At 38.2% G+C, this 27,195-nt stretch overlaps 1 protein-coding gene across 1 annotated transcript in view; it reads right to left on the reverse strand.

Moving 5' to 3' along the window:
* GALK2 (galactokinase 2) overlaps nucleotides 1-27,114 on the reverse strand; it is a gene marked incomplete at its 5' end in the record, with an annotated part of 46,572 nt that extends 19,458 nt beyond the window's left edge. Inside the window, 5 exons of the mRNA XM_010173095.1 lie at nucleotides 2,539-2,691; nucleotides 5,424-5,522; nucleotides 18,836-18,982; nucleotides 21,833-21,923; nucleotides 26,984-27,114. Coding sequence (XP_010171397.1) covers nucleotides 2,539-2,691; nucleotides 5,424-5,522; nucleotides 18,836-18,982; nucleotides 21,833-21,923; nucleotides 26,984-27,114 — 621 coding nt within the window. The remainder of the gene's footprint in view (nucleotides 1-2,538; nucleotides 2,692-5,423; nucleotides 5,523-18,835; nucleotides 18,983-21,832; nucleotides 21,924-26,983) is intronic.
* Nucleotides 27,115-27,195: the final 81 nt, after the last annotated feature.

A 27,195-nucleotide genomic window follows, 5' to 3' on the forward strand; every position in this document is an offset into this window, starting at 1 on the left:
TGAGAGGAAAACATACTTAGTAAATGATGGGACAAATATAAATAAAAGAAAGTCTGACTAGGAGTAAGTATAGGAATACTCAGCATATATATATATATGCTATATATATATATGTTGCTATATACTTACACAGCAACATCACCTTCTTACACTTTACTTTTCTATAATGTCATCTGAGCATCTTTCCACATTTAACAAGCACTAGCTGATTAACTATATGCATTCCAGTTGCAGACATTCTTGGCACCACTCTATAGCTGACAGAGGAGTGAAGCTGGGGAGAGCACAGCATGCAGGAATGTTCATGTTCATCCTGCAGCACCTACTGTGCAACATCTCTGAAGGATAAAGTACAAGTTAATTTCCTTTGGAATGGCGAGTGTTCTGCAGAACATAAGTGTCTTTAAATGTACTCTCTAGTGGAGTACTGGAAAGTACTCAGATGGCACAACAAGAATAGAGAAAGAAGAAGAAAAAAAAGGCAAAAGTATGACTGCCCAGAAGGGAAGGGAAAGGAACAGAACCTGAGAAATATAATTTTGTGAGAATGAACATGAGCTCACTTGTCTGTAGGACAGACTGACACAAAAATGTTCTACTCTAATGCCAGCAGGGATATGTTGTGTTAGTATCTTTACTTACAGTGGAGCCTTCTGCAAACAGCATGAAATTCTAGAATGACCTAAAGCAGAAAGGGGGGGCTGGGGGGAAGCCTATCCTAGGGCACTTACCAACGAGAATGTCTTTTAAAGCAGTATTGCAAGGCCCAGCGTGTTATTTCATAGTTCCATTAGCTTAATGGTGCTTAAAAGATTTCTCTGCTTCCACTTACATACCTGCCCTCCCTTACCCCACTGTGACCTGTTCCTAAAGACAGTCTTTTCCTGGCTCAATGTATGTTTATAGCATGTGCAACTTTCCATCTGGGTAGCATATGTTTAAAAATAGACAGGTGTATGTTGTTAGTCACCTTAAAATCAAGCATCTGCTCAAGGTAGCTTTTTAAAGATTGCATCATAGCTAACAGGAATGCAAAAAAAACCCCAAACAAATCATCTTTCCTTACCACCTTTTCAGTTTACTGCACAGGACCAATAATTTAAAGCAATTTAGAAAAACTATGATTCAAATCATAAAATCTGGTATACAGAACAATACTTCAAAAAGTCTTACAACTTAATGCACTCATCATAGTTTGCTTTTTAGAACAGATCATCTGTGAAGGCTCTCTGTTGATTATGCAAAAAAAATTTCCCAAAGAAGCTCTTCCTAAAATACATACTTAGTCAATTAACTAACCTAAATTAGAGGTTTATCCGTTATACCAGGACCAACACACAGAGACTTGATTTTCTTAATGACATAAAAATCTTTTTATTAACTTCAGTGATAACAGCTTTAACTATGGTAATTGGTGCTCTTATTTTTACCATATCGTATATACAACTAAAATGCAGCTATGTTCTTTATACTTTAGTTTAAAGCCCATTTAAAAAGTCATCTGAAGTTTAGCTTCCCTCCTCAAAAAATATCTCAACACAGTATTTTATATGACATTTTGTCATATAAAATTTGTCATCTGGTCATCTCATCAACTCTGGGTTTTTTTCTTTTTTTTTTTTTTTTTTTTTAACCGTTAACTATGGTAATTTTCCATAGAATTATGATGCCAACAGACGCTTTTTTGATGCTCAGATTTTGGCCACGCTTTGTGGCAAGGAGCTCCACACTGCAGTTTTTAAAACTTTCATCTAGACTTTGTGACCCAAACTCTGGTATTTCACGCAGCACGCTGTTGTGTGTAACTGCAGTGAATCTTTATGCTTACTCCTCAGTCTACCAAAGACAAATCCATGGTATTCCTATAACAAACTCAAATCAAGCCCTACATCTACATATTCTGAAATGTATGGTCTACAAAATCCAGAATTAAAGTGGAACTTAGATTTTTTTTTTCATGTTCAAATCCATACATTTCAGAGATAATTGCAAGCTGTAAACTGGCAGCACAACCTAAATGCTGGGTTTTGATTCAAGCCAGTTTTTAAACTTCACACTGACATGCATGCTGCTATTCGGCATTTCCAATATTACTTCCAGGCCTCCAACTAGTAGCTTTGATGTCCTCTAAATCCTAGAAAAGACACATCTATTGCCATATATACATACAAGCATGTGACCACACTGGTTGCTTTCCATTATTTGTCATTATTCAACTTTAATTAGAAACAGTCTATCTTATTAACTGAGAATACTTTTGCTGAAAAATAGACTTATTTTCTCCATTGAAATATAATACAGAATAAATTGAATAGAACTAAATCACACAGTCTTCTATATAAGGGCACAGTCCTTGCCCTTCCATTAAACTCAGCAGGAGTTCTGTTTCTGCAGAGATGGAGGTGTCTGGTTCTGGAAAGAAAAATGCTACTTAAAGTAGCATCTAGCCAGGTGTTACAGACACCATTGGTGAGAAGTGGAAAAAAGCACATATTTAGATGAAGGTTTCATTAGAGTTTTACATAAGCCATACGTTACCTTTGTAGCCAGACGACACTCCATTACCCTGATATTGTAATAAGAAGTTGCTGCTTTATTCATTTCAACACAACTGTTAGCAATAACAAACGCTGCTCCACTTGGAAGTCTAACATCAGTTGCCCTTAGAGGACTGAACTCTATCAACTTGGCCTATTGAAAGAAAAATGAATGGTTAGTTTTAATTTACTACTAGCTAACAGTGCACTTAGTTCTATAAATCAAATGCAAATTTGCATGTTTTTTCTCTAGAAAATCCAGGGACAGTTAAGGAAAGAAAACTGACATGAAACAGTGAGAAAAGAGGTTTAACTTCATTGGCCAAGTTACACATACATTTCAAACCTTTCCCTTGTAGCTGGGTTTTAAAATGTTTCCATTAAGTCTTTGGGTTTTTTCAGCATTTTGCAGAACCCCACACAACCTATTTTTCTTGCCTGTTTAAGACAACAGTTTTTCTTTGATCTACAGAAAAGTACCAGGCCTGCTGAAGCTAATGTGCGTGCCACTAGAAACAAGGGCCTTCACATTCCCTTCCCCTTCACCAATGTCCACCTCCCCTTTATTTTTCTGATCTTCCACTAACTAAATCAAGAGTAGTTGCCTGAGGTACTCAATAGTACCAAAATCTTAGGACTGACTGGAGACAGTGATGATGTTACATACGGACAATCAAACAGAAAAATGAAATAAAACTACAGATGAAAATGCAGTTACTGTCTCCTTCCTTGTGACATAAGAGACTGTCTTGCCTCACAGATGCCTTACACAGGCTCTGTAAAATGTTCCCAACATTTTGTGACCTTTTCATGGAATAAGCTAGGCATCCATTAATTAAATAATTCAGGATGTAATGTAATCAAGAGATTAAATTCACATCTGGTTTTTCATTGGGATAAGTTGCAAATCATGTGCCCTGCTTCAGCTTCCTAGAATAGACTGTAACTCTGCAAGCAGGGACGTCTTACTGGTTTTGGCATTCCTCACCCCCAGAGAGTTCCTTGAGCAGCTAGAGTGCTAAATAAACAATGACAAATCTGCTTGTACATTATGTACAGCATGTGTGTTACTCCCTGCCATTGAGATTCTGGACCACGTCACAAAATTACTATCAAGATAGACAAGCTTGCTTACATTTAAAGAGACCCTTTAAGAACTGCTACATTAGATCAGAATGTACCACTAAGCTGGTCCCATGTCCTGTTTCTGACAGTAGCCATAAATGGATATTTAGAGGGAATATAACAATAGGCAAAGCAATCTTTTTTTGTGTGTATATTTTTCTAGTTTCCCATAAGCAAAGATTACAACGGTTATACTTACACTGGAAGACACATCAGACTATTATGTTTAATAGCTATAAATAGGCTAATTATCAGTGTATCCAAGAAGGTCTTTTTTGAACCCTTTTTAAACTTTTGCCTTCCACAATGTACGGTATTTCTCAATTTAACAATGAATGTTTTGGAAAAAAACTCCCAAAACTTCCTTGTTTGTTTTTAACACGCTGCTTGCTAATGTCATTGTGTTTCTATTAGTTCTTCACTTATGAAAAACACTGAATTCTCAATTTACCTTCCCTTACCCGTTCAGGGGTTTTACAGAGCTTCAAAATATCACCCTCAAAGACACTTGTTTTCCAAGCTAAAAAGTGTTAAATTATTCAGTCAAAGCTCATATAAAAAAAAAAAAAATCCTTGGTCAACCTCAGTGTCCTTTACTGTACTCTTCTTGTTCTAGTATTTTTTTTCTGAGATGGGAGACCAGAACTGCATTCAGCTTCAAGTACGCTGAAGCAAGGATATTTTCTGGAGTTTTTTCATAATTTATTTTCTAATCTTTCTAACATTTTCTTTGCCTTTTTAATCACCACCTCCATATGTCAGAAAAGCCTTCACTTATATGATAGATCATCTGTGTGTATGCCAGGAAAATATGCTGCTTCCTTCAGCATTCATGTAGCTGTGTGTTTGCTGCTAACAGTGTAAGTGTGAAGGAAAAGTGTAGTGTAGGTACAGGTGATGTGAAATTGAAAATACATGTGTCTCATGATGGAATTATGTTTGGTGTAACTGTAGGAAATAGCTTATTTTCTGCATAAGCTTATCCAAGATACAACATTAAGGAACAAAAGCTGCAGAGATATAATATCAGAGTTATAAGCAGAGTAAAGGTTGTCATGAAACGTGACATTAATTTCAGTAGGAGCATTTTAACAGCTTTTAGGTTGGAACAGTCGCAGTCCTGTGCACCTTCAGGGACAGTAGATGAACTCCACTGTAAATTCCACTGCAAGCACTCATGCATAGCTTGGTAGGTCCTGTATACCATTGCTAGCCCACCTTCTGTCACTGTGTTTAAGACAGCTAAATGCCTTCTACATCAGAATCCAGCCACAGAATTGTGTGGAATTAGCAAAACCGGGAAAAAAAATCTCCATTGTCTTTCTAACTGGACCTGGCAAAACTTCCTAGAACTGTTGGGTTATAAGAAGTTTCAAGAAAGCATTTTTGTAATAATTATCCCATTTGCACTGAATACAAGGCATACCGACCATTCAGATTTCATTATATGGGAAATATTCTAAGTTCAGTGATAAATTAGCCAAATAGCGTGGAACCTGGTGCTCTTCTAGATTACATCTTTCCTCAAATCTTTTCTTTCCTCTTTCTTGCCATTTCTTATTTTCATCATCTTATTCCTTCAGTCTTGTCATACTCAATTGTACACAATTTTATTCATATATAACTCCTGTTTAATTTGCATACCAGTGGTGCTTATACTGCTTACTAAGGTATTCCAGTTTCTTGTATTTCTGCTAGATACATATGAAGATATTTTTTGTTTACATGAATTGTTAGTTTAGATTACAGAGAACCACATACAGTTCCTTCTTCTGCCAGAAAAGAGATCGACTGGTCCATTCCTCCACCTTCTGTGCCAATATAACGTTCACTCTTTGTGCAAATTTCTGCAAGTTCCACCTGAAAAAAACATTAACGTGTGAACCTTCAGCCAAGGTTAAAGATGATATTCACATTAGATATAAGGAAGAAATTTTTTTACGATGAGGATAGTGAAACACTGGCCCAGGTTGCCCAGAGCAGTGGTTGATGCCCCATCTCTGGAAACATTCAAGGTCAGGTTGGACAGGGCTCCGAGTAATCTAACCAGTTGAAGATGTCCCTGCTCACTGCAGGGGGTTGGACTAGGTGACCTTTAAGGGTCCTTTCCAACCCAAACTATTCTGTGGTACTCTTATAATGCTTACATATGAACTAGTGAGAAAAAGGCGATACTGACAGAGCCCTGAAACCACTGTCTCTCACACACCAAGTAGTGCAAGCTGGTATCAACCAGGGTGCCATGTGGCCCCTTTTTCCTTGTGTTCTGAAGCAAAATAGAATCAACTATTCAGCCTCCACTGGACCCACCACAGGGAGATGCTTTTCAGGGTATCCTTGTTTAGACACTTAACTTGTAGCTGTCTGGTGGGAAGCTGTCCCACCTTCCTCATTTACCTCACACCCCTCCATCCCGATATCCTTTCTTTTGCTGACTTATTAGTTGAATCCACCTGTATATGCATCTTGGTATCTTCCAGAAAAATGGCAAGTTGTTACTTTATACTGTTTTAATGCACCGACTCTATAATCAGAAATTATGTATTGAACCTAACTCAGAAACCCCTTCTCACTGTAAATGCTCTAATCAGCAGTGCTTGTCATTTCTCCTTGAGATACTGTACTCTGCTTACATTGTTTATCTGAACTAATTTGTAACCATATGCAATTTGCATTCTTTTGTGACATTTTAGGCATATTTTTGTGCATTCTGATACCTGCAGGTCAAAGGATACTATGGGAGGGTGGAATACCACTATCATAACTGTCAAAAGTAATAATTTGCAGTAAAGCTTTCAGCCATCAGGCCAAGTCAAAACACAAGAGAAATCCTGGAGAATAGTCAAAGAACATACACTGGTCAAAAGGAAAGCATCCACGTTCCCATCCTGTGATGCCTACCAGTTTGTTTTTCTAAGCACAAGGTAACCACAGGGAAAATGGGAAGAAAAGCCGTAGTCCTTTTTTTCAATCTGGTGGCAAAGTCAGATTCAGATTCCACACTAAGGATGTAGCAGCACAGGATTGAAACAAGCTCACCAGCAAGGCAAGGACATTAGCCAGCACACAGCTGTAAAAAGCAGCAGATAGAGGCAGTAAATCACCATCCTAAGAGAGCGGTATGTGCAGGGTGCCTGCCTGCTTGCTCACTCAATTTCTGTAACAGCACCACAGACAAAGTTGTAAAATTGGTGCTTAGATCAATGTAATCAGGCTGAACTGTTGGCAAATGCACTAACAACCAATTTACTCAGCTCACAATGCAGTTATTGCCAATAAGCCTTAGGCTGATCAGCACAAGTTATCAAAAGAACATTAAGGAAGTTACTCTAGAACTATGCAGGCTGGATCTCTTTGAATCAAACATGGTGAATGACCACAGAAAAGAAAGAACAAACCTCCACACACAGCAGTCTCTAGGTGCTCACTCCTTTCTGCACGTGAAGGCGTGCCTATTTACAAACATCTGCTGCTGGGATGTGGAAATGCCGGCGTGTTCTGCTGATCCTGCCTTTGTGCCCCTCTGAGAACAGAACAACACCGCATCCCTGATCTTTGTAGCCACGGGCTACATCAGGCTGGAGCTCATGAATATTACTCACTGGCAGCAATAGAAACTTCTCCACACTGGCTGAGAAGACCACACCAGCACACTGGTCACACACACTTAAATAGGAGCTGTGGCTGTGCAAACCTGGCCTGAAGTACAGCTCCTGAGGTACTTGCAATGTATATTCCACTCTTGGGCCCAGCTGCCTGAGGTCTTATTTCATCTACAACTGGCAGATAAAGCTTTGCAAAGTCAGAAATTAAGCATTTCACCCTTCACTTAGTCTGGCTGCATGTCATCTCCATATACACATCAGCTACCACTTGATTGCTTAAATCGTTTAGACTTTATGAGCCTGTGCTTATTAAATAAATATCAGGAGAAGTCTTGCAGAGGAGGAATGTTAACAATTAGGACAGTGCCACTCCCCTGTCCCTGTACATGGTCGGGTGAATTGTGCCTGGTTAAGCACTGGGCCTTGCTTCGTCCCAGCTCACCAGCTGCATATGCTGGGCTAACAGAGCTGTTCGAGCTTGAGCAACTTTTGTTTTGAAACTTAGAAAGGATTGGCAGGACCACCAAGTAGTAACTGGCAAGGGTTGAGAAGAACCCTCTCCACAAGACAGCCCAAGGCATCCCTGAAACATTATTTGGTTTCTAATTTAAACAGGCCCTTGCTGACACAGGCTGGCCTTCGAGAAGCATGTGAATGGAGAGGAAATCATCATCTGTATAGAAAGCAGCTCTACTTACTATTGAGACAAATGGGCAAACATTTGCCTTTTTGCTAAAACGAGTGAAAGGGCAGAGGGCAGAAGAACTGAACTGTAGCATTGGAGACTAATGTCAAGACTCAACTGGAAAGCCTTGTGTACGTACTTGATACTTGGAAAAGAATGGTCATATGACTGAAACATTGAACTGAACATCAGAAGGTCTGGGCTCAATTGCTAGCTCCACATTAAGCTTCTTGTGACTGTGGTGGGTTGACCCTGGCTGGATGCCAGACGCCCACCTAAGCCCACTTTATCACTCCCCCTCCTCAACTGGGCAGAGGGAGAAAAATATAATGAAGGCTCATGGGTGGAGATAAGGCCAGAGAGAGATCACTCACCAATTACTGGCACTGGCAAAACAGACTCGACTTGGGGGAAAAAAATGAATTTTAATTTATTACCAATCAAAATCAGAGGATAATGAGAAATAAAACCAAATCTTAAAACACCTTCCCCCCACCCCTCCCTGCTTCCTGGGCTTAACTTCTCTCCTGATTTCCACCCCTTCCCCTCAGCAGCACAGGGGGACAGGGTTGTCCTGCCAGCAAACCTGCTCCGGCGTGGGCTCCTCTCTCCACGGGGCCACAGGTCCTGACAGGAACCTGCTCCAGCACGGGCTTCCCACGGGGTCACAGCCTCCTTCAGGCATCCACCTGCTCTGGTGTGGGGTCCTCCACGGGCTACAGGTGGACATCTGCTCCTCCATGGACTGCAGAGGGACAGCCTGCCTCACCATGGTCTTCACCACAGGCTGCAGGGGAATCTCTGCTCCGGCACCTGGAGCACCTCCTCCCCCTCCTTCTTCCCTGACCTTGGTGTCTGCAGAGTTGTTTCTCTCACATCTTCTCACTCCTCTCTCTTGCTGCAAAGTGTGCAGCTTTTTTTTCTTTTCCCCTTTTTTTTTCTTAATCTTGTTATCTTATGTTATCACAGAGGGGTTACTGATGGGCTCAGCCTTGGCCAGCAGTGGGTCCATCTCGGAGCTGGCTGGCGTTGGCTGTGTCGGACATGGGGGAAGCTTCTGGCAGCTTCTCACAGAAGCCACCCCTATGTCCCCTCCCCGCTACCAAAACCTTGCCACACAAACCCAACACAATGATTCAGGGAAAGTCCCTTTAATTCATCATGGCTCCATTTCCTCAGTAAAATGAGGAGTACTTTGCCCTCTTTGTAATTGGTAATTGCTACTTGGGATTCTTAGATGATAATGCTATAAATATGTGTGACTTCATTACTGGAAACTGAAATAAACACAATTTGCTACACAAGTTCTCTTTAGGCTTCCACAGAAAATATCTCTAAGGAGATAGGTTCACTGACTGTCTCAGAGCAGTGCCTTGTTTCCATTCAACCTGCAACACTCAGAAGTTCTTTAGGGCAGGCACTGTTTGAATAATCTAGTATTTATATCTCTCTGTAGTGTACATCTCACCTGTAAAAATACAGAACTGCTCATTTTTGAAGATCCTAGATTTCACTGCACAATTTGGCAACATCTCAAATGTATGTCTGAACAATACCCAGGCATGCATCACCTTCTTCCTCCTGTCTGAACTGCAGTTCCTGAAGAGAAGTAACTCAGAGCATTCTCATAGCCACGTTGAAGGGGTCCACACCCCAGGCTATAGGTCAGAGGGGGCCAACCACTCCTTGGTAGGGCTCAAAGTACCACTGTTTTGCATATAAAATAAACAATGTCACCCCTACTGAGTTCTGCAGGAGTCCTGAACAGGTTTCCTTGTAGAGCTAGGTGAAAGCAGGTATTTTTCTTCATGAAGCATCATGTGAAATATGCAGGAAGAATAAACCCCATCTGCACACAGACTACGCCTCCATCCCACATACTCCGATCCGTATGAGAGATCACTTTGAGCCAACCACAAAACATAACTAGTTCTACGCACCCAAGACTCATTAGCATGGTTCTTCCATCCCTAAAGCAGTATTTCAAAAACACTAATGGATCATAATTTAAGCCTTCACAGAATTTTACATACTTTACTTTAAAAGCATTCCTATAAGGCTGCTGTTATCTTCAATTTAGAGACAGCACAGATATTTACATGATTTGTTCAAAGTCATGTGAATCAGTCACAAAGCTGAAATGAGAATTCACAAACCTCCCTATTTCCACTATTGTGGCTTATTTCTCTAAAGAATATGATCTCCAGGAAACCTCTGCAGGGTAGGTTTAGAATCTTTTTAAGATTATGGTAATGAAAAGTGGAACAAAAAGATACTAAAATGAAAGTAAAAAAAATGGGTAGTAGTAGTAGCATTATGACTCTAGAAAAAAATTACTTAAACAGAAGAATCCAAGATTTCCTTATTCCAGCTGTTCTGTGATCAACATATGCTACTGCCCTCTGAATTTCTGTATTATTGTTCCAACAGGACTGGCTAGACCAGGTCATAATTTGTGAGTAATAACTATCAGGTGGACAGCAAGTCCTAAGCTGTCTTCTACACTATTAAACAAGCAAAGTGATATATTTAACATAGTAATTAAAAAGTAAAGCTTAAACATTAGATATTTCATTTGATCTCACCCCCCTGCAAAATAACACCCATAGCCAAGAAGGGAAGTGCATATAATGCCCAGGAGGAAGTAAGGTGTTGTCAGCTAGCTACAATGCATTAAATGAACAGAGTTGGAATAAAAATACAGAATATATTAACCTAAAAGTTAATTTGTGAGTCAAGCTAATGCCACTTCTAGTTCTGTATATTGTACCTGAAAGTAGGCTTTCAGTATGGACCAAAGGCCAAGTATAGATGATATTTCCCCAGAAAGTTATTTTTTGATAAAGAGCTTCCAACAATGGATTTTTTATAGATGAACTTGTCCAAACTCCTGTTTAACTCATTCAAAATTTTAACATGTAGAACATCCAGTAACAAGGACTTCCACAACTTGTCAGGTGAAGAAGCATCTCCTTTTGTTGATTACTAACATGCACCTGACTAGCTTCATTTAATACCTTCTGGCTCTTGTAATGTGAGGGGGCAATGAACAGTAGATTCCTATCCACTCTATCACTTACATTCATAATTTCATGGACCTCCAACACTTCTTCCTTCAAGTGCTTTTTTCCAACAAATCCTCACTTACTTTTATGGAAGTCATCCTGTACCTTTGATTGTCCATGTGGCTTTTTCCCTCATCTTTTTCAGTTTAACTGTCTTGCTTGGTAAGAAAGGAGAAAGGCAGGCTTACAGCTTTTCTTAGACTACCTTAGAGAAAATGTCACTCTATCTTTTGCTATTTTCATGTGGCAAATGAGCCACATAAAAAGTGTGTTAATTAGTGTTGACATAGAGATATGGTAATGCAACCTCAAGCAGTTCAGCACTACTATTCCATCTCTTTCATTGAGGTTACCGTCCTCACACCATCGTCAACAGGAGAGATTATGTGACCATGGCAGCCACTCCTGTGCAAAGTCCCTTTGTTTAAACCCACTTTGCACTCGCAAGGCTGAAGCAAATTGTTCCCTTTTGCTGACTGTAGTGAGGTCTGTGAAAATGAGCTAGAGCAAGCAGGGAAGCTGGGATGGAAACTTGAATAGCTGAAGTTAGTTTAGCAAAACCCTGAGCTAGTCTGTACAATTGGTCTGTTCAGCCTCTGAATGTGGGAGAGGGATGAGTGTAACATGACAGCAGTAGTAGCTGGTAGGTGAGTTAAACTTTGAAGTCTCCCTGGTGATCTGTCAAGAAACACTGAATATTGCAGCTTTTGAATGCCAGACCCAATATGATACGTACGAACACAAACAGTACTTCTGTGTCTGCTGGCAAGTACACATGCCAGGTTGGCTGTGCTTCCACGGGAGATGTTTAGTATCAGAGTTACATGACACGTTAAGGTTTTTTTTTGTTTATCCAACAAAAAAGATACAACACATTAAATGAGACTATCCATAATTAAAACAATACAAAGCAATATCATTAGGAGTAGAATCTCAGTGCATACAATTCACTCACCTAATAAGCAATTAAAAAATTGATGTGAAGTAATAATCTATTTCAGGAAGCTGCTGTCTCTCAAGGATTTCAAAACTTAATTCTTAGGTTTTAGACAACTTTAGTTGAAGCATTTAGGAAAATCTAAAACTAGCAATGTACAAAATGGGGTTTTTTTAGGCTGTTCCTTTTCAGAAGCTTAATACTAAAGTCTGCTCAGAATGTATCCTATTGCACAAGGCAGCGCTTACCAGTTTGTCTACCAGGCAACTGGCCCCCATGTGCAGACCTAGGCTAGCCTTTGATCTAAAAGCTCTACTAACTAGCTCTGCTTTTTGTTTGAAACAATTTAAGGTTCTCCCTGATAAGGAGCAAGTCAGTCTTGGGTTACAAAGAAATTACTACCACTTAAATCTGTTTTATCTTTGAGCCACAAGATTTCCTATCCAGCATGTGGAAAGTCTAATCTGGGAAATCATATTAGTGGAGATATAATTTAGTCTGACAAAGAAGGGTTGTGTTTTTTTATTATTAGTTGCCTTAGTGTAGTTACTCTAGACTGAGAGATTTATTGTAATAAGAACTCATCAATAGCTCTACATCATCTGTAAAAGTAACCCTTGGGTTTGGATTTTTAATGGAAAAAGTGGGTTTTCAGTAAAATGATACTTTTCACTAGTATGTGTTTTTCTCTGCTTGTTTACTTTTCAATATGAAACACCTAAAATTCAGGTTTTGATTTTCCACTGAGTATTTCTGGCCTTTGAAAAATGTTGAAGAACTGATAAAAAAAGATTTTTCTGACTCTTTCCAAGTACAATCCAATATTGTATTAGATTTGGCCATATATACCCTGATACATCATCAGCATGATAAATAAGGAACCACTCAATACAGATCGTTTGATTATCTGTTGCCTCATCATTTGTTTTAGTTTCCCTCAGTTTGATGTTATTGGTAATAAACGTGAAGGCTTAAATGTGCAAACATATTTAGGTGTCTCAGGAATAATGAAAGTTAACAGATGATCATCACTTACTTATAAAAAAATTCCAAGAAATAGAAACCTAAAGTATTATCTGAGTGAGAACAGATAAGGGAGTTTCACCTTTAATAGTCCCCCTGCTCACAAAGAGGCCAAGGGCCAACTGCTCTGATTTTCGCTCATGCAATGGGTCTGGACAGTATGTAAACTGTGACAGAATTTGTCCCTATATAACTGTCACTGTCAATATGTTCCATAGCAGTGATCAATCCCTTTCAATCTCACACAGACTTTTAAAGAAGTAAACTTGTGTAAGATTAAACCTCTTAAAAAGAGTAAGACAATTAGTGAGTACGAGACAGGCAAATATTTGTTAGTAAAACAGAATCAGTGTTGCTTAGTATTTTTTTGGAACATCTCACCCTACATTATGCAGAAACTTGATATATACAAATTCAGAATGACAGCAGCCAAAATAAAGCAACCTTCTCTATAAAATGATAGTATTAAATTACATCTGCTGCAGTGGTTTTATGCGAGTTCATTATGGCCAAAGTTAAACACGCTGGATTTCCCATATGTAACACTGCTGGAGTAGTGATGGCTAATCTTTAAAATCAAAATACAGTTTTCTTCCTGTTTTAAATTTTATTGTTTGACTTATTTTTAGACTGTCATTTTCAGTGCTCTGAAAGTCTCTTCAGCATGCAAACTTAAGCAACTGGAGTATTTAAATATCTACTGAGCCAAAAGTCCTGTGCATACGTTTACTCTCTCTGCGGTAAGGCAGTAATGGTTCCCCAAAGCACACTCATTAACATTTTGGCCGGTTTAATCTGAAAAGTCGGACTCAGTCTGCTGGTTCCCTTTACAACAAATAATGTTGGTCATTTTATGGCAAATTTAGTGTAGATTTTCTATTAAATCCTACAGGGTTTGGTCCACAGCACACAGGACTGAAAACAGAAGAAACATTTATAGATAAAGACGAGTATTTTACTGAGTAAGAAGAAAACATTCTCCAACACTTGAGGCATATTTAAAGTCTAGTTAGATGGTAATTTTTTTTTAATCTGTGCATGTTTTATACATATGTATATACATATGAAAATAACTTCTGACATATAAGGCACAATGTTTCATTTATGAAGGTATAAAACGATGCACAAATTTTGAGGTTATTTTTACCACCAGGAATGTCCTTATTTTTAATATCTGGTCTTGACTAGGAATAGATTGCTGAAAGTTACCATCTGCTTCCAGTTTGCATACAAAATCCCAATTAGCTAAACTTCATATACATTTTGCAAGGTAATTATGCTTACTTTTTTCCAAAATGGGAAAATACTTGTCAGATAGTATCTGGATGTCCTCATAAGCACAGCAATCTTGGCTTGACTTTGTCTGCCCTCTAACATGCTCAAATAGAAGGTTATCAATTTGGCTGATGAGAGATTACGGCCTTTGATTACCACTGCTCCAAAGTACTCCCTTGATTACAAACACACTTAGTCACACTTAACAAGTTAAAGAACCCTAGTTTTTAATTCCACAGGGAGAAGGAACTTTAACATTTCTCAATATTAACAGTACTTTAAAATACAATATCTATGTACCATTTTTTTGTATAAGCAATTTCAGTTTCTGATGTAAATAACCTGAGCATGCATCTATCAAACATTTTTGATGCAGCAGTATTATAAAATAATCCTAACCAATATTATCATCACATTATGATTTCAAAACCATGCCATCAATATGAATAGTCATAGATTTTCTTGTCAGATAGCTAGATATCAAAGCCCTATTGCACATCAGAAAAACTATTAGGAAGTGGTAAAGTATTCAATTAAAGCCCTTTCCATATTACATACAGGCTTCAGAAAATGTACAAAGGATTCCAGTTGGCCTATCTATTCTCCCACTGAAATAAATGACATTACCAGTTATTGTAACTATTTAAATACAGAGCAATGTTGAATGTTTTGAAAACCCCACACTCAAATTCATCTGAGCCGTAGTTTGAGAAAACTGAAGCCAATGGATACGGTGCCATTACAGATTAGATTTAGGTTCTTTATTTATCATTCTATTTGATTTAGATTTTTTTCAGTCTAGATAGAGCCAAATATAATTCAACTTCCTATGCTCAACATTTCACATTAAATTAAATAAAGTCTTTTAGCTTTTGATGTATTTTTCCCAAAAAGTATGTGCACAGCTGCCCAACCTTGAGCAACAGAAAAAATGTTAGGGTGGCTGAACAGAACTTAGTACCACAAGATTTAACATTTGGACAGCAACACTATCATCACGTCTTTCAAGTAAATCTAGTTATTCAAAAGTACTAAGTGATTTTTTGTACTCATTAATTCTTACCATGAAACACAAAGCTGGGACAATTTAGAGCATTATTCTATTTCCTTTATAAAAAGTATCTTCTCCTGATGAAAAGTTGTACAAAAGATTTATTTTGTAACAGTGAAATAAAAATCACTTTTAAATCAAAAGCTAATACTGAGCATTGCTGTTCCTTGAGTGAGGCCAACACAGTCTCAGACTGGTATCCTGTTCGGAGGAGAAAAATGGATCCTTTTTAAAGATTGCTTTCTAAATTTTCCGTCTTGTTATTTGAATGCTATTGCACTGCTGCAACTGGTTAGCACTGCACATCTGGCTGAATTGTCTTGGACTGGTATTTTCCCTAAACTATTGTGTGTGTGTGTGATGGGTTTTTAAAAAAATATATTGTATGCACACTGAAACAATGCCCTATTGCAGACTGCTACACACAATAATTAGTGAGAGCATTTTTTTTTTTCCGATTTTGTTTTCAACGTCAAAAAATTGCTATTTTTAAAGTAAGCCACCATGAAATTCTAGCCATGCTTTTACAATATTTTTCACTTCAGTTTTTTTTGGCTCTTAATCTCATAGACCCAAATTTCACACTGGAAGTGTTATCTCATAAAAGCTCTAAATTTCAACTACTTTTACCCTACAGCTACTATTTTAAACTTACATTTATCAGGAAAAAGAGCATATAACTCAAATATTCTCATAAAAATAGTTTCACAGAAACAAAACAGATAAATGTTCCATTCAGTAAAAGGTCAATTTTTCATAACTTTGGCTACAGAAGCCCGACAATTCAGCCAAATTTGATTCCAAAGCCAAAAGTTTCATGTCCTGCTGCTACAGACCGTCGTATTAAGCTTTTGCAAAGTCCGTCAGACTAATGAGGGGCAAAAAGTCAATCTTTTCTCATAAAATCACCACTATGCCCAAATACTGTGACTTACAAATGCTACCATTTACACCTTTTGCAACTCTTAAGCGCCTGAAAAAATTAAGACAGAGGGGAGAGGCAAAGCAGTATTTCTTCCTTAAAAATAAACAAACATGTAAATACCCAGAGCCCTAAAAATGCAAGGTCTTGGTTTGCCTTCTAGTAGAAAGGATCTGGAAATCCCCTATTTCTGGTCAGCTAAGAATTCCCCTGCCATGGAGGAGCTCCCAGCTGATACCTAGCCAGCATTACTGGATCCTGCACAGATACCATTTGACACCAGCACAGGATGCATTAGCAGCTGGAAAGAAGTGGCCAGAGCACGTTTTATACTTCTGAGGGCTCACATGCCGAGATTGCTCTAATTTATACTCAGACTAGCTTTACACAAGACAGTTCTGTGAGGCTAAGCATAAATTCAGTGCAACAGAGAATCTGGATTTAGCTGGATATAAGAGGTCTCTAATGCTAAATCATAAATTAGCCAAGAACACTGAACTTGTTTTTACTGTCCTATAAGATTTGAGGAAACTTAGAGCCTGGACAAAAGTAACAAGTCTTCAGAGCTGTCATCTTCTGTCTTAACCACCACAACCAGGTGTACTGGTGTATGCAGGCACACAGAACCTTGGATATGTTCTTAACTGCTCTTATGTTGGCTATTGGGAATTCTTGTCTGTACATTAATTGTTCATCTTTCATCACAAGTGTAAAATATTTGGCTGAAGACAACAGGATTTCCTGACAAAAATGTGCAATTGTGTCTCTTGTGTTTGTCCAACTATATTTCAGACACAAGATTAACTTTCAGCACATTTTCCAACTAGCAAGCAGAAGAGTTTTTGGGTTGATTGAACAGGACACATGAGGAGAAGGGAAGACATTCAGTGGAGTCTCTGTCTTCCTTCTGTTCCTTCATAAGTTTCTATGAAAATGCTAAAAGGAGTTTTGGACCTTTCTTTAGAACAGGTTTGGCATAAAGCCGGATGGTACTCCCAAGCCGTCAGATACACACTGTATCATTTATTTTCTGAAGAAAGCTGGGCAGTATTTCTTGGAATAATGAAAACCTGGCTTCTGGTTTTCCAGATACAGATTTCTACTACCTAGTAAAATTTGGGCTTTCTGACCTCTGACAGTTTTATGGATTTTGCAGATACCCCATTTCTGAACACATGCACTCCAGTGATTTTGATCAGTAGTTCCCAAGCTTAGCTCACTTGGTTACCGCCATCAGAGATGGTGCTGACCTGTGATAAGACCATCTATGCAAAACCAGAAGCTTCTTGCCAGGCTAGGTACACATGCATAAAAAAAACACATCTGTCACCTCCAACCCTCTTACTGCACAGTCTCATTCATCAAAGTGAGGGCCTCAACTCCAGGTTTTCATCCACCATTAAGCCACGTCTCACCTCACAAACTAGAGCCTCTGTTAAGCGTCCAACGCTTTACTTACCTTTTGACCACACATCGCACCAACACAAAGCAGGGTGAGAGTGACTGTAGCCACATCTTCCTACATAAAAAAGCCACCCTGCCTCACCAACCCTGCTTCTTCTGCCTTAACCCTGCTGCTTGGTACCTTCCTGAAGCAAGCACCGGGAGCTGTGCAGTGTGGGATGGAGCACTTACTGCTGAAAGGATTGCTGCAGCTACAGCTCTATAGAGAAGCAAGTCTCAACTGATCAGCAAAAACCTTCAGTGTGGATCTGTTTACCTCGTGGCTCAGATAAGTGCTTGTATACAAACACAGTTAACAGCTGCCATGTCATGTACCACTTTAAGCTGGCTTTGTACCACAATTTGGGAACGTCTGCCTTAGACAATAAGCACAAATGTGCATAACAGTCACATTTAGATCTGTTCTTTTCTCTTCCTGACAATGTTCTAATTTAAGATCCTAGTTTCACTTAACCAGGCATTTTTACTGGAGAGAACTTTGCTCCCATGTGGCACCTTCAAGGACCATGACTCCTCCAGAAATTTGTATTACATGAGCCAAATTCTAATAACAGTTGTACTGCTAACAGGTCACATACTTGGGGTTTGGTTTTAGACTAATGTTTGTTTAAAAAAGTGAGGAACACATTTTGGATTGTAAATATGTTCATTCCAAAAAAACTGTGAAGAGAATAAGGAGAGTCAGATGGAAGAATTTTACCTCTACTTTGTGCTGATTATATAATTTATCAAGAAATTGTTCCACAGGCCTCCAACAGATGCTCTGCTGTTAAAGCCATGAAAAGTCATTCAGGGAGAGGCTGAAGGCCTCGGGGGTGTGGTCCACATGCTTCAGCACATATATCCTCAGTCCTGGCCTGCAGATAGCACATCTGGTCCAGGCATGGACCTGATGGTTGGCCAAAATACAGGCTTACAATAATGCTCCTTTTTTCAGCTTTAATGTAAGCCTGTTTTCTTGCCAAATTCAAATCCTGCCAAAATTTGGCCAAAGATGTTTGCTCAATTGTGCAATATCTTAAGTTTATATCCAACAACTCTTTGCAAAAACAATTGTATCGTGTTTTTAATGTTTACAGGCATTAACAATATTTAATTTTAAGTAGAATTTTACTGCTGACACTCTGGTGTTTTACAGTAAATTACCTTAGAGAGGGTTTTTCCATTAGCTTTTAGTGTCACGAGTCCTGCACAGCACACCAAAGCACTGGAGCTAGAGAGACCAGAACTTGGAGGGATGGTTCCATCTAGCAGACAATTCATTCCAGTTGGGTTATTAAGACCAAAATGTTCCTAACAATGAAAAAATAAACAATCTCAGTTTCAAGTACAGACAGGCTCAGGCTTGCAATTATCTGATACTTAGAAAGAGAATCTTTCTGCTGAGTTGCTGGAACCAAGGACCTGCTTCTGGTATCTCCAAAATAAAGCAAAATTTTCATTCTATTCCTTAAGAACAAAGCCAATGGTAGGGCTTCAGCCAAAGGTATGTCTGCAATTCCTGTACACGAACACATATGAGCTGACAGAACTGTACCCCAAGCAGAATTCAGTACGGGCTAAACGCCCAAGAATTTACCAAGCTTCGTGGGTGGGTTTTGCAGCAACTGGCTCTGCTCTGAGCTGCCGTGGTGACAGTACCAGAGGTTACCAATCATTTTATACCCTACTTTTGTCCTTTTCTCCACAGCTCCTCACTTAAGATATCCTGAAGAGCTTAAGGTCTGCTATATGCTCCACTTCTAATGCTGGCATGTGTTATCAGGCAGCCACATCACTCTGATGGGGAACTAGGCTAGTAGCCATGCAGCTGTATTCAAAGCCAGATACTCCTGTCTCGTGAAGCACCCTCAGGACTGACACTGAGAAAACCACGACAGTATTTGCAGGACACTGTGCTTTAGGAGGCTCAAAGACATGCCTACCAGCAGTGATGGTCTCTGTCATGCTATTTTTAGAATTAAGTTTAAAATATTTTTACATACATGATAGATATCACAGATAATGGATTTAATCCAGAACTCATAAATCCTCGTGTACATATTCTTTTAATTACTCTTCAGTTGCTTTGTCTTTTTATTTATAATCACTTTATTATAAATTTCTCTCTATTGTTAGTTTGAAACAAACATGCAGCACTTATTAAAAAATCATTGAATGTATATGGGAGTATATGAATAGCTGCATTCTGATACAGATTTATATGTCAATAAACTATGTTACAATGTCAATAATCAGAAAAAATGCCAGTGTTTCCATAAAGACATGCCCACCTTCAAAAGATTTCTACTACTTTTTCTGAAACAACTTCAACCATAAATACCAATGTAGAGATCAGCAAACACAAATTATTTTAAATTTCCCTTTCTACAAATATAAGGGAATTCATACCTAAAATACTATTGCTGCCCATGCCCCTTCATGAAGAACACTAGACAGGCTTGTTCAAAACCAGAAAATGCTTGAGTAACCAGAAACTGATCCAGTTTCTGGATTGCCTTGAATGTGAATCAGGCTTGCAAACTTATCACGCGATGTTTAAATAGAAAACGTACTTCAGTTTCAAATCTGAAAATGGACTTTGCCAAGTTCTGCAATAGTTCTGTCCCAAAAGGATAGCATGTTCAACTTAATATAAACAGATTATCCCGCTGGACCCTCTGAGTGCTTGTATTTCAGTGTTTCTTAAGTCTGTAACATTTATGCTTATTTTCTGCCAGTGCTAGAGTCTGCAAACCTGCTTTGCAAATTAACCTTCAAGTATGAAAGCTTGTCCTTAGGAAACAAATCTCAGTAGCAGACTGCAAAATAAATAAAGTCAATTGGTCATGCTAGCCTTAATATAAGAAAGGATATATTGTAAAGAAACCTAATCCATATCTCTACAGTCAGTGCAATTTAAATGCCTGTGTTATTGAGCAATACAAAATTTAAAATACTCAGGTTACTGCCAACCATAAGTAATTTATTGAGGTCTAAACAAAGGGGTGGGGGTCTGTTTAGGAACTGTGGATTTTAATAAAGTGATTTGTGGCACTGATTGTCCCAAATATAATATTTTGAAGACTCTGGTGGCAGGTTTGAGGCAGGCTTTGTTGGCTGCCTGCAGTCCTTATCTATGGGACTATCCTCTGGTGTGCCCTAGATGGCCTATCCTCAGGCAAGCTTCATGTGCTTTAAAAAGCACATTTACTTGTAATTTGGGATGGCTGTGGCGACCTGTTCCTGACCTAGCCATCACTGTTTATTCCATCCACCCTTCCAGAAATATCATTGGAGTGACATCAAGCTGAGAAATCACCATGTTTTTTCCTCAAAGGTCCATGAATCACCTGCAAACAGCAGGTGAGGTTTATAGGAAGCCTCAGAGGTGAGTTCAGGCTGCCCCCCAGGACAACACTGACACACTTGGTTTCACAAGCAGTTCAGTCTTCAAGTCAGTCTGGAGACAGACTAGCTCACACAGGAGAAGATGAAGCTCAAATGTCTGTCTGTTCAGTGTTCCTGCCTTTACACTATCTGTGTCGCTTCCTCCATAGCTGCACTATTAACTCAGGAAATTCTGAACATCACATTCAAATGCCACACACTGAAAATCTGGATAAGTAATGGTTCTGACTGGATTATTTCTTCTGTATGCTGTTTACTTACTTTCTACATTTTCTTTTGCCTACTGCATGAGCCAGCTTCACTCAGTTGTTGTGCACAAGTTGTAGGTTTCCAACATTAATGTAAATTAGTATCTTAAAAAATATTTCCATAGGAAGAAAAGGACTAAAATATGATCTTTGTGTCCCAACAGACAAGCCTCCAAGCCTTTTTAAAAACAAATTTTAATTAGATTATTCCATTAGAAAGCATTCTTTTTAACTTCAAAATACAGAAATGTCATCTTGATAATGAGTTTGATCATGACTTTACTAAATAAGTAAATATTTTATAGTAATTTATGTAATAAAAATGTAAATAGTGCTCTGCAAATAGTTTAAAACAAACCCACTCAAATCTCCTTTTCAAATTTTAACGTAAAAATACTTAACTGCATGTCAAGAAAAGCTATAGAATGCAGGGAAGTATTTTGAGGGTGAATAGGTACACTTGCCATTCTACATTGATTTTATAAGTTAAATGGATTTGGCTTACCTGAATACCTTTCAGTCCACACAGGAAGTAGTTATGCCATTGAGGTTTGGTTTTGTTAATCTCAATGTTATTAACACTAGTACTGAAATCCCTGCAAAAACAGAAAAACCTTGAGACTTTAAGTGATCAGTAAATTTAGTTTGAAAAAACATGGCTTATTACTGCCACCTGCTGATGAACAAAGCCATTTTGATGTTAATATTATTCAGTGCTATGTTTTTTGTAGTTTTTGTACAGATCTCTATTAATCAATTGTACAAGGATATTTTAGATGGACGCATAAGAATTTTTGCTTAAGTTATAGAATTTATGAAATAAATTCTGAAATTAAACTGCCTTTGCCATCCTTAGTTAAGGCAGCATACCTTACATCTATATGTGTGTATGTTCTCTTGATTTCTCAAGAGAAGTGAAAATCCAAGTAATTGTGTCTGTCAAACCTAGAACAGAGATAAATACACGTCAGGCTCTCTGGTAATCCCTGCTCAGGAATTAATCTTCATTACCTTTGCTCTGAATGGCACTTCACTAAAACAGGCCTAATGCTGCAAAATTATATTAGGTATGTTACCAGATATAATTAAAATAATTTTGTTTAAAATAGCTTATCTATTTCCTCCAGGATAACTCTGATAATGGTTTTCCTACTCCATCTTCATTTCAAAATAATACAAATGGTGAGCTCGAATGCTCCTACAGAAATTAATGCTACAGATAGGTGCTGTCAAAATGGGCATGGAGTGATGTGCAGAGGCCTCAGAGGAGCATACATTAATCACCAAGAAGTGCAGATTGTTTAGAAGTCTATACTGTTGAACGCCCAATAACTATATATACCTGATGTCATTACAACAGATGCCCAACACAGAAAGAGGAAAGGCATTGAGAATGTCAAGAAAAGCTAACAAAAAACATTCAAAAGTTGCAGGCTAAGCTGTGCTTTATAAGGCAAGGTCTGCCAAACAATGTGGACAGAGGCAGCTGAATTCCTTGAAAATACTTAAGTTTAATGAGAATAAAAACACTTTCAAGAAATTACACAGCAGGAGGCAGCCTGCAACTCCTAAGAGGATGGAATTTTTTGTTCTTATGCTAGTCCCAGTCTGTACCTATAAACTATGTAGGTTAGTGATGTGCTGGCTTTATCTTTATGCAAAATAGTATTGCAAGTTAATACCTGTAGTGAATACCAGTGTGAAGGTGTTTTTATTGGTATTCTGTTACCTGTGAGAAACAGTTATACTAATATAAAGCATCTTTACAATTACATAATTGTCTTCAAATGATGGCTGAAAAGTTCACTTTATTCTGGCGCAACTAAAAGCTGGAATATTTGTGTTTTGCAACCCCCAAACCCAACAATGAGTGTAAAAATGGACCCACAATCCTGCCTCCTCTCCATGTGGTCTAATGCTAGCTATGCTGTAGTGAGCTACTCCACTTGTATTACCGGTCTACAACCTATTCCAAGCTCAGTGTTATATGACAGATCTTACACTTTAAGTATCAACTTAGAATCACCATTTTATCAGTGATACATTCATTTTTAACATTCAATACAGTGCAGAAATATCAGAGACTGATGTATAGTTTAACATGTAAGTTGCTATCTTTCAGTCTCAACTGTTCAAAACAGTGCCACTTGCAGGACTTCATCAACAATTCAGCATCAAAGAATTGTACAAAGTTAGTGTCAGAAATAACTGGGGTTTGTAGAGCAACACAAAAGATCTGAAAGGGAGTACTGAGATTACAATACAAGGAAAGTTTGAGAATAGCTGTAAATTCTTCCAAGCTGAGATTCATATGTATTTAGAACATCTCCTAGAGAATAAAACAACATCATTTTGCTTATGGCTTTTGAATATAATAAAAAAAAGCCCAGAAGTACTTGTAAAACAGAAAATACTTCTTGAATGTCATGAAGATGAAACAAAAATCCTGTGTTTGCTTATGCTTCTTTTCTACAGTAATCCTAAATTATTATTGTTAAAAAAGAAAGGTTGATGGAAATCCGTGCACAAGAGTGATTAACATGAAACAAATTTGAAGTCCTCTTTCCCTCCAAAAAAGTGTTCTAAAAAATTTTATTTTCATAATTCTTTTTGTACAAACAGACAAAGTAAAACTTTGATGAACAAGATGATTATATCACTGGTTTTCAAGATAAATTAGAATAATGACTTCTTAAAATGCATTTTGCTCATTTCTGCAATCTTCTCACATAGAAAATTAAAGAAAAATGGCTTTGATTTTGTCAGGTTTCATATGGACATAATTCACACGAACACAGAATGTGGGACTGTCAAGATCCTTAGAATCCTTAAGTCTATTTCTTGTTATCACATTCAGTTTGTTATAAAAAACAATTCCTAAATGCCCAAGCTTTATCTAAATCAGTAAATCTTTAGGCTTGCCTTAGATCCTCCTACTGGAAGGTAGGCAGTTTGAGATAAGAACCTTGTAATAAAATGAAATAAAGAATTGGGAAAAAACATACTGAGGCAGTAAAAGTACTCTGATATTGTCTGTTCCACCCTTTCTGCTTTAAAGGATTCTTGGGAGAGCTTGCCCCTCCTCCAAGGCTAGACATAAGCATTCCAATTCTTCTGTATAATTAGAAGAGATGAGTTTTTTGAATGTGAAAAAAACATGTTGCTGAGGTGTTTTTTACTGCTTGAATAGTAATTACTCCTTATTTTTGGGAGACCAATTTGGCTCTTTCTCACAGAACCTCATTGTCTTGTCAATCTGTTAGTTTATCTGAGTTCTCTGTAAAAAAAATCTGATTTTTTTTAAATAAAAGAATTTCCAGCTTTGCCTTGAGATGGAAACTGATGATAATAATGATCCTCTGGTATTTCTGAAGGCATTTTGAGAAGTATCACATCAGATATTCTCTGTATGTGTACTTCTCAATTACAAAGATGCTATGTGAAGGGGAGGGAGGTATCAGGAACTTCAAAAGACTTTCACTTTTGAATACTGTTTTAGCCCAAATAACATGAAAAGCACCTGATCAGTTGGGATCAGGTTTTATGATGAAAAACATATAGGTGATTTTTCTTGCAACGTGTTCTCTGTCCTGTTTTAGGATGTTAAAAGTTAACATGAACTATCAGGGTGGTAGAGGGCTACAGAACTGTTACACATTGTACAAGCTCACAAAACAAGAACGAAACAGGAAATTGTGATTCTACGGTCGCTTATGGTTAGTCCTTGTTCGCCAAAGGCCTATACATATGCATTCACCACAGGCATAAATCTACCAGTGTAACAGGCTGGGAAAAGAAGATACACTGTCAACAGTTTTGTTATGTGGTGTAACATTCCAAGTGTTGAAAAATATTTATTTGTTATGAAATTATGGGCATGTTTGAGCTTTGTTTTTAAGCAACAGTGTCTCAACAAAACAGAGACGCTTAATGCTGTATTCTGAGACCTTTTCTTGCTTTATGGTTTAAAACATATGATTTTAAACTGAAACCAGGGCAGATATAAAAATATAGTGACTGTGTACACAATTTGAATTCAAAGGTTGTAATTTTAGATTTGGTAGAAGCTGTATGTACCTTAGGAGAAGGCCATTTCAATTGTGATGTAATGTGCCAAAGCTTAGAGACCAAGTGAAAATGTTTACTTTTTGTTTACTGCTTTATTTAGTATCCATTGTACTAACGTTTCCTAATCAAAGCTATTATAATTCTGGAACTATCGCCTCTTGCAGAATGGTTTTGCAATACAGCTTAAGTCCTGTTGGAGGTTGTTATTAAAGACAGGGAAAGGTGTCACTCATGTCTTCCACTTCCTTTCCCCCTGCTCACCGCTGCATATTCCCACTTTACCCCAAGTCACTGTTAGTGCTGAGTGTATGGCACTTCAACTGAAATGACAGAAAATTAAGCAGGCAAAAAATGGTTGAATAGTACACTTTACCTTAAGATCAAACAAGTACTACACCTGGGAAAAGGCAGAGGGTGGATCGATGTTAGAAGCCAGGACAGGGAGACCAGGGGTATAAGAGCAAACCATCGCCTTCTGGCGTTGGCAGACTCTTAATTCAGCACAGCTATAAGGTGAAAACATACTCCATAAAGTGAGTGAAAAATATTTGAATATTTATACTTATGATGGAAGTAAAAATTCCTCTCAACTGCTTTAGTTGCAGGCAGCAGTTCAGAACATGTTTTTATAACAAACTGAGCTTTAAGCAGGAATAAGTGCTTTAATAGTTCCCCCTTTTGGCAGTATGTTCCTCTCCCTGTGCTGCTGTGCTATACACTGAGCTTTCAGGGAGTAATTTATCATTGGCTTAAAAAAAAATGGCTTAAACTGAGCTTATGCTCATTCTGATTTTTGCAAAATGCCCACAAAAGTTCATGTGGATGAGTGACCTGAACTGCCATGCAACCACACAAATATCAGTCTGTTACAAGGAAGGAGGCAGAAAAATGTGGCTGAAGTTGAAGAGAATAGCAGGATTATTTCCCTATGTTCAGCACTCTTGAGACCATAGCTAGAATACTGTGTCCAGTTTAGGGGTTTCCCAATACAAGAAAGACACTGGCAACCTGCAGGGAGTCCAGCAGAAGGCCATCAAGATGTTTACAAGGGATCTCCAAAGGTCCCTTCCAACCTAAGTTAGTCTATGATTCTGCAAACAAGCAGCTGTGGAGGAAGTGGAAGAGGGGGAATCTTTGAGCCAGGATCATTGCTAAAGCCATTGTGCTGTGAAACAACAGCCCCAGGTTCTCCAGAACAGGCCAGTGTTAGCTTACATATGCAGGAATTGATTACAAAACATTTCGCTCCCTTCTCCAGAAGAAAACGAACTGCTGCCAATTATAGAGATTACATCAAGAATTGAGATGAGCTAAAAGAAGGGAAGACAGGATGGCACTTTCAGAAAGACTGAAAAATCAGAGGCCTCACAAGAGAAATCTGAACAGGTAGGAGACAGAAGCAGCAAACCTACTCTAAACTAATATATACAGCACAGTCAGTGGGATTCCATCTGCTTATATCATTCATTTCACACAATTAAACTCTGTATTACAATGCAGGTTTGTCAGATCTCTGAAAAGTTAACTTGTATTGCAATTGCATAAAGAAGTTCATAAAAATTAGTGAATAAACAAAGTAATTACTTACAAGTACAAAGAATTGGTATTTGCCAGTTGCACAACTTGAGTTTTTACAGGTTCTACTGCAATCGTTATATCTTGTTCTATAGCCATAGGGAGCACAGCGTAACCACAGTAGTCTATATGTTCTCCTACCAAAGAAACAGACAATTAAAATATTTTGTAACAAACCTTTCTAGAATAGCAGTAACACAGAATCACAGAATGGTGGGGGTTGGA

The sequence above is a fragment of the Antrostomus carolinensis genome, unplaced genomic scaffold, assembly GCF_000700745.2.
Source record: "Antrostomus carolinensis isolate BGI_N321 unplaced genomic scaffold, ASM70074v2 scaffold15118, whole genome shotgun sequence".
Lineage (NCBI taxonomy): Eukaryota > Metazoa > Chordata > Aves > Caprimulgiformes > Caprimulgidae > Antrostomus > Antrostomus carolinensis.